The 8,072-nt window shown below is 36.9% G+C and overlaps 1 protein-coding gene across 5 annotated transcripts in view; it reads left to right on the top strand.

Moving 5' to 3' along the window:
- The window catches only part of LOC110113133 (midasin), a 96,221-nt gene that overhangs the window by 8,039 nt on the left and 80,110 nt on the right, over nt 1-8,072 (top strand). For all 5 annotated transcript variants that reach the window (XM_020845574.2, XM_020845572.2, XM_020845571.2 and 2 more), the window contains exons 4-6: nt 6,675-6,949; nt 7,045-7,227; nt 7,339-7,508. In XM_020845574.2, coding sequence (XP_020701233.1) covers nt 6,675-6,949; nt 7,045-7,227; nt 7,339-7,508 — 628 coding nt within the window. The remainder of the gene's footprint in view (nt 1-6,674; nt 6,950-7,044; nt 7,228-7,338; nt 7,509-8,072) is intronic.

Here is an 8,072-nt window from a genome sequence, read left to right as displayed (position 1 = left end):
CTATGGGAAATTTGATCCAAGGATTTTAATTTTTCTTTTGTGAGGGGGGTGCCTTGCGCGTCTACGGAGGCGTATGCCTATTAGAGGAACGGCGTTTGGAATTTTGGTGGATGGTTCAATCACTTGTGACGTAAAGAAAAGATACAAAGTATAAAAAAAGAAACACCGCTAGGCCTTAGGAAATGGCTGGGGTCGGTGTGGAAGAGAGTGTAGTTGGTGTTTTGGTGGATAGCAGACAGCTCGGCTGCTGGAGAGAGAGAAAAAAAAGGGAATGTGGAGGAGGTAACCAACAAAATTCGAAACCTTCCTGCGGTTGGTGCGGATGATACGTCCCTCGCCTTAGGAGGTTTTTCAAACTCTCCAACGAATATCTCACAAGAACTCCCTCAAGTCTCTCAAACTCGAAGTTGCAGAATTTTAATTAAATGATCATCATCTTCAAAGATAGGGGATGCTAAAAATAATCATCCATATACAATAAAAAAAAGACTTATATCCATTGGTGCGTCATCAAACACTCTACTCCCTCAGAGGGTAAAATGAAAAGAAACATAATAAAATCAATTAATAACTCTAAATAAAAATTTTAAAGTCCATGTATAATCTTGCGTCAAATTGTCGGCCGTATGTCTCTGATAACGTCCTATGGGATCCGGATGTCAATTATTCACAATCGAATGTCAATTTAGTATTTAAGTCATTCCAAATTCATGGTTTTTAAGTAATAAGATGTAAAGCAACAACTATATCTACAAGTAAAATTATAAAAATTGGAAATTCAAATGTTTATATCTAGTTTCGTTGTTTGATGCTTATTTACCTGCCACATTTTTTATTTTTCTCTCTTAATTTATGACCAAACATGATGTTTAATTACATCTTCTCTTGGCTATAGAGGGGGACGGGTTTGGGATTTTGGGTGGAGTAGGGTCGGTGGTTTGGGTAGGGGAAAGGGGTGGCCGGTGGTGTGGGAAGAGGAGGGGTAGTTGGCTGTTTTGGGTGGAGATAGGCAGGAGGTCGGCTGCTTGGAGAGGAGAGAAAAAAAGGGAATGTGGAGGAGGTAGACCACAAATTCGAACCCTTCCTGCGGTTGGTGGGTGATACGTCGCCCTCGCCTAGGGGTTTCAAACTCTCCAAGAATTCTCACAAGAACTCTCAAGCTCTCAAAACACGAAGTGCAGAATTTTTTTTTAATAATGATCATCATCCTTCATAAGAATAGGAGGATGCTATAAATAATCTCCATATACAATAAAAAAAAGACTAGTATCCATTGGGGTCACAAACATCTACTCCCTCAAGGGAGGGTAAAATGGGAAAAGAAACAATAATAAAATACAATTAATAACTAAAAAAATAAAGCGATGTAATCGTGGCCGTCAATTGTCGGCCCTGTCTCTGATAAACTTTCCATGGTCGGATGTCCTCATCACAATGAATGTCCAATTTTAAGTCATTCTAAATTCATGTCATTCTTAGTAATAAGGTGTATAAGCAACAACTATAAGCTACAAGTAAATTAAAATTGAAATGCAAATGGGTTTATATCTAGTTTAGTTTGTGTTGATGTTAATTTACCCTGCCACATTTTTATATTTTCTCTCTTAATTTTATGTACAAAACGATGATGTTTAATTACAAGTTTAGAATTTCTGCCTTTATTTGTTGCATGGATCACTTATCACTTAATACTCATATTTCTTTTATACATCTTTCTTCTAATTACCCTTTTAGGTTTATATATATTTTCTATTTCATGAACTATTGCTGTTTGACTCCTGCTCCATGTATGATTACTACACAAAAGTATAAAGGGCTTCAATGTAAAAAAAAAGAAAAAAAAATGATGAGGACATTCGACCATGGAGGGTTTATCAGAGACGGGGTCAACGATCTACTACGATCATGATTATACCACTTTATTTTTGAGTTTTTACTTGTACTTGATTTATTGTTGTTTCCTTTCCGATTTTACCCTCACTTGAGGGGAGTAGGTGTTTGTGACCCCTGAGGGCACTATTATCTTTTGTTCTATTATTGTATGTGGGGACTATTTATAGCCTCATTCTATGCTTATGATGATTAATGAAGAATATTATGAAATTTCAGTAAATTGTCTCTTGTGAGCTTTGAGAGAGAGTTTTGGTGAGAACCCTAAATGAGAGCAACATAACACCCACCAATAGCAAGAAGCGTCCCAATTCGTGGTCTACCTCCTCCTTCCCCTTCCTCCCCTCTCTCCCCCACATGTCACCGACCATCATCTTCTTCCCTCTTCCAACCGTCGGCCTCCCACTTCCACTCCTAGCCGCTGGCCCCAAGAAGCCCAATCCCTCCTCCTCTTAGCCATCGGCCACCTAGACCACCCTCATCCCTAACCGCCTGATGTAAACAAGTCCCCCTTTGCTTTGGATGTTTGATTTCTGTTGCCTGGCTTTTTCGATTCCTCCTGTCCTTGGCTGTTCGGTACTTGCTGTTGGTTTTCCCGGTTTCCCTTACAGTGGCTGTTCAGTTCTGGCTCCTTGGCTTCTCGGTTCCCCTTTGCTTTGGCTGTTGGATTCCTGTTGCTACCCCTTGGCTTTCCCAATTCCTGACTGTTCGGTTGGGCTTCTACCGTGCCTTTAATGCTGCCTTTTTCTTCCCTTTTTGGCTGGCTGTTGGCCTCCTTTTCCCTTATTTTGGTTGGCTGTTTGCGTGTCTTTTGGGCTTCCTTTTTCTCTATTTACAAGGCTTTTTTGTGGTTATTTGAAAGGATGAAATGTGCTGATTTTTGGAGAAAGAAAACATGCGGGTTTTGTTCTGGCTTGCGAGCTAGCCTTGTTTCCCTTTCCCCTCGATTATTTCGTCTCAAAACTTCTAATATATTTCTTCTCTCCACAAGTTACCATTCCATTGTATCTTTCTTCTCAAAAGTTGTAAGGCTTGATTAGTCGTATGGTATTGCTGTGTCTTTTACTTTAAAGTGTGGTTGTATTTATTTAAACTTATGGGGGATATAATAGTATCTTTTGTTCTATTTTTTGTTTATGTCTATGTTTTATGAAAGGAAGATTTGTTTCTTGGCAATTCAAATTTTTGGTTGCATCACCGTCGGCTAAGCCACCCCCAAACCCCAACGCCAACTCCTAACCCTAGTCGTCAACCCTAGCCCAAGCCCTCTTCCCTAAGCTGCCGGCCAACTCCACCCTTGGCTCCTAAATTTCAAAATCTACTATTCAAAACCCTTTCTAAATTAGGAAACTATTCTAATTCATATTCAAATTGAATTTGAATTTTATTTCCTAATTAAGCCACCCTATTTTAGGAAAGCCCATTAAATCATGTCTATTTGAATTTTAAATAGGATTTGATTTAAAATAATCTTTTCTATTTCAAGATCCTAAATAGGGCAAGCCTTATCTCCTTCTAGAACCCCTTTCCCCTAAGCAAGCTGTCGCCGCCGCCGCCCCCCCCCCCTTTCTCTCTCTCTACCTTCTCATTAATATGCCCATTAAAGCTCTCCAAATTCAGCCATCAATTCTCCAATTACTTCCACCCCTTTTGGCTGAAATTAATTTCAGCAATTTGAATTTGTTTCGCTCTTAATTCAAATTCAAAAACCTGAAATTAAATTCCTTGCCCCTATCCCCTCCAAATTGGACCCTTATTCCTCTACGCTTTTCCCTCCTAAAGTGAAACCATTCCACTTAGAGTTGCTGTCCAAAATTTCCCGCGGCATAACCTTGTTGTTCCGCCTCCCTAACCTTCAAATTTGCTGTCCAAACGAGACCAAGTTACTGTCCAAAAAATTGAAGAATTTATCACAAAAACCTTGAAAACAATTGTATGCAACCCTGAAATTGACTTTAAAGAACTGTACGCACTCATTACAATATAAAATTAGAACTTTCCACAAAACATGTTTACATAAATGTGTGCATGCATAAACTTAAATTAGTGAAATACTCACTTTTTACTTTGATAGGTATGGCTTGCAGGGGGAAGATGAGCTCATTTTTAGAGTTTCATAAGTACGTAAGAATATCGTTACATTTTCTGACCAACATATTATTAAAATAATCTTTTCTTGATATCGATACCTGAATCATAACACATTTGAAACTTTTTAAATCGATGCTCTTTAGGCTTCAGATTTGAATTCTTATGCCTTGGGATGCGGACAGATGAATTATGACTGCCTGTTTTTTAAGAAGAAGGCTAACTAGATCAAATTGGTGAATATATATATATATATATATAAGAGCTAGTTGTGCAAGACACTAAAGTTTCCATCTAGCTTGGGGAAGCTAGTTGTTCAAGACACTAAAGGAGAATGGTGAGGAGTCTCAAGATATGTGCTGTAAGTTTCCATCTGGGAATAGTAAATTTGTGTTCATGAATGATGTTGGTGGCTATCCAGTAGTAAAGCTAAGGGGATATGGGAAGAGAGGAGTCTAGCTCTTGCTTCACTCAAGTCTTTGAATGACTAAGAAGGAAACGTGGCTGATGTGAAACGTAAATGCCATTTACTTGCCTAGGTGGCAAGATTAATTAAATCCCAAATCAATTTGGGGAGAGAGAATGAAAATCTGAAATTAAATTTCAGATTAAGTGGAATTAGCGGGATGAATTTGAATTTAATTTCAAATTTAATGAGGAGAATTAAATTGGATGAGAGGGAATTGTGGGAGGTAATTAGGGAGGCTTAATGAGGGGGCTATTAATGAGATAGGAGAGAGATTATGCCCAATGAGGGGGATGGCCACATAGAGAGAGGGAGGAGATTATTTGTCATAAGTAGAGTGGGGCCCACATTAATAATCAAAGATTTAATAAAATCTGAATTAAAATTCAGATTTTGAAAAAAGGAAAGTTTCCAATATTGGGGCTATCAATTAGAATTAATTTGAATTTCAAATTCAAATTGACATCCAATTAATATGAAAGCCTTGAATCAAGGAACTATTTTAGGAAAGTCTTCAATGCCTCTTGGAAACAAATTTGAATTTCAAATTTGAAATTCCCAAGAGGGAGGCCGGTGGCTTGGCCGTCCCAAGGAGGCCGACGGAGCCGCCGGTGGCAAGATTGGCCTGGAGTGGCCGGCGGTGGACTTATGGGGGCTGGTGGAGGGGATTTAAGAGGAAGAGAGTTTGGTTAGGTAGTGAAGAAATAAATTGGGTTTATGAAAAAGAAAATCCGGAGCTACACACCTCAAGCAACACCTCCAATAGAACTCACAAAGAGATCTACAAGCGTCACTTCCTCAAGAACTCACAAAGAGATCTTTGGAATCTCGGAACTCATAAAGAGATCTTTGGAATCTCGGAACTCACAAAGAAATCCTTCCACTTCCTTAAGAACTCACAAAGAGATTTTGGGAATCTCGGAACTCACAAAGAGATCCTTCTCCTCTCATGAACTCACTAAGAGATCAAACAAGTAGAATAAAATTTCATTAACAATTCCTCATCCCATTACATAAGGAAAGGCATCTATATATAGGCCTAAGAAACTAAAACAAGACATATATGCCCCTAAGGCTTACATAGGACGACCCTCGTAAGTGAGGGTAAAAACGGAAAATTCATAATAAAAATTTAAAAATTACAAATAAAATATAAGATAACGTGGGATGATGACAGCCGTTGATCTTTAGCTCCTCGGATAGCCATGAACGGTTGGATGTCCGCATCAGTGGCACATCGTTAGCTTAGCTGGTGGAATTTTTAAATGCAAAAAAAAAAAAAAAAACATCTCTTTCATTTTGAGCCCCTGAGTCCCTTAAATCTATTTTACATTAACGGCCTTGCATCATTAACTGATATAATCAACAACATAAATAAATATAATTTAATAATTAAACAATTAGGCTTGAAAGTTATGTTGGATGGCCAACGGTGGGTGCTTTGCTTCTTTGTTATGCTTTGTAGTGGAGAGAATATGAACTATCAACATTGCTGTGCTTCGTTTAGACTCCATTACCTTTGACAGCATAAAAAATCTGTTTGTTAACTGTTTCGTTTAACAACCTAGACTTTTTATATCCTTCCTCTTTCCCTCCCTTTGTTTTTCATTATTATTTTCTTTTCAGATTTCTGTTATGCAACATCATATTTTTCTTTCTCCCTGGTGAACCACCTTTATTTGTTTAAAGATAATTTTTTCTGATGGTTAATATTGTTATGCAGCTGTTGAGTCGAACCAGCTGATTTATTTTATTCGAGGCTGGTTTGAGACTCCTAAAGTTTTGTTCAATGTATTAGCACTCAAGATGGCATCCATCATTTGTTAGACATTTCTATTAGGCCGCTATGTTGGTTCGCAATGCAACCTAGATTTAAAATGAGTATTTTTTCGGGTTTATTGTTTTCACATTCCTTATTGTTTATTGTTATACAGCCTTTATTTGTTCTTAAGGGTTGGTTTTTTGTATGATTGAGAATCTCTCTCAAATTTGTAGACCGTGGGCGAATATAATTTGTTATTGCTTATATGGTGAATGCTTCTTTGATATTGCCATGTTCTTTCTAAATGAATAGAATGGTAATACTTTTTAGAAATCTGGTATTATTGTGGAAATTGGTCTTGATATTGCATTAGTTGGCTATTTTTTCTCGGAATGTTATCGCATGCATGTTTCATCTTTTCTTAGATCTGTAAATGGTTATGTATTCCATCTATTGTTTTGATTTCAGATTGATATCAGAATTGTTGACATAATTCGCGTATCTTATCGGCTGCTGCTCTTGGACCCCAAAGTTTTTTCTGAACTATGGGATTGGTCTGCTTTTTATGATCTGGTGCAGCATGTTAACTGTCCCCAGATAGAAACTGCAGATCCAGTATTTAATGATTTATTGGACATTAGGTGGTGTGTGATACAGGTATTGTCGGTTGTTATGCGAACAAGTGATAGAATTATTGCTAATCTTGGCATGGGGGCAGAGGAAGCTTTTATGTGCTTACTTCGGTTAGTCATGCCTACATTACTTTGGAGTTCTTACCTTTATAAGATATCTCTGATAACCTTGTTGTCATGATAACTTCTTCATTTCCTACTTGCAGCTGGCAGGAGTATTGTCAGGACACGTCACTTGAAAAAGCTGGTTGGTACCTAAAAGAAGCTGAAGTGACACATGAAACCAATAATAATGAACTATCAAATCATTATCAATACATTAATTTTTTTGATTGGTCATATTCTTTTGATAATGGCTCTCGAAGGAGCCTCGAGAATATGGTTTCATGGTATGAAGTTTAAATCAATTTAAATTTGAAAATTGCAATTCTCTCAGTCTTGTTTACTTTCGCGCCAAAAAGAATTTTATGTTTTTCCCTCTTGATTTGACACATTGGCAGTGAACATAAGCCATTGACTGGGAATTTTGTCTTGACAACTGCTGTGAAGAGGAGCTTTGAGATGGTTTTGATGGCAGCCAGTCAAAAATGGCCTGTACTACTTTATGGCCCTGCTGGTTCTGGAAAAACTGCATTGATTAATGATTTAGCACTTAAAAGTGGAAGTAGAGGTATATTTTTGATGTTTTTTTCATAGTTATGATGCTTTTTAAGCATTTGTTGATTGACTTTTCCCATATAATATATTATTATGATAGTATTAACTTGGTGATTGGATATTTGATCAGTTGAATTTAGTGTTATAAAGCATGCCTATGCGTATATATCAGTCCACATTAGTGGAAGTAGATTTTTTGTGTATTTTCACTCAATAAAATTTGTTTCCATTTATTAAGTATCACATATGTTTCTTAATTGCAATAGAAATATACGGTATTTACTATTGTTATATTTTCTGATTGAAGATACTCTCCTTTATTATCTTCTTTTGCCTATATATTGGTGCATATGTGCTTGTATTATCAAGACAATTGAGTAAAGATATAATCTTTTCTAATTTTGTTCCTTATAACATGATATCATCGTCATCATCATCATTGTTGTCGTTGTCTTTATCTCAATTATTTGGGTTGGGTTTATGAATCCCTCATAGAACATGAAATTTCTTATCATTAATAGACATGATAATAATAATAATAATGTAGTTAAATTTATAAAAAATTATTACATCCTAA

Source organism: Dendrobium catenatum, unplaced genomic scaffold (genome assembly GCF_001605985.2).
Source record: "Dendrobium catenatum unplaced genomic scaffold, ASM160598v2 fragScaff_scaffold_55, whole genome shotgun sequence".
Classification (NCBI taxonomy): Eukaryota; Viridiplantae; Streptophyta; class Magnoliopsida; order Asparagales; family Orchidaceae; genus Dendrobium; species Dendrobium catenatum.
The sequence above is the reverse complement of the archived record's forward strand: the minus strand, read 5'-3'. Positions and strand labels throughout refer to the sequence as shown.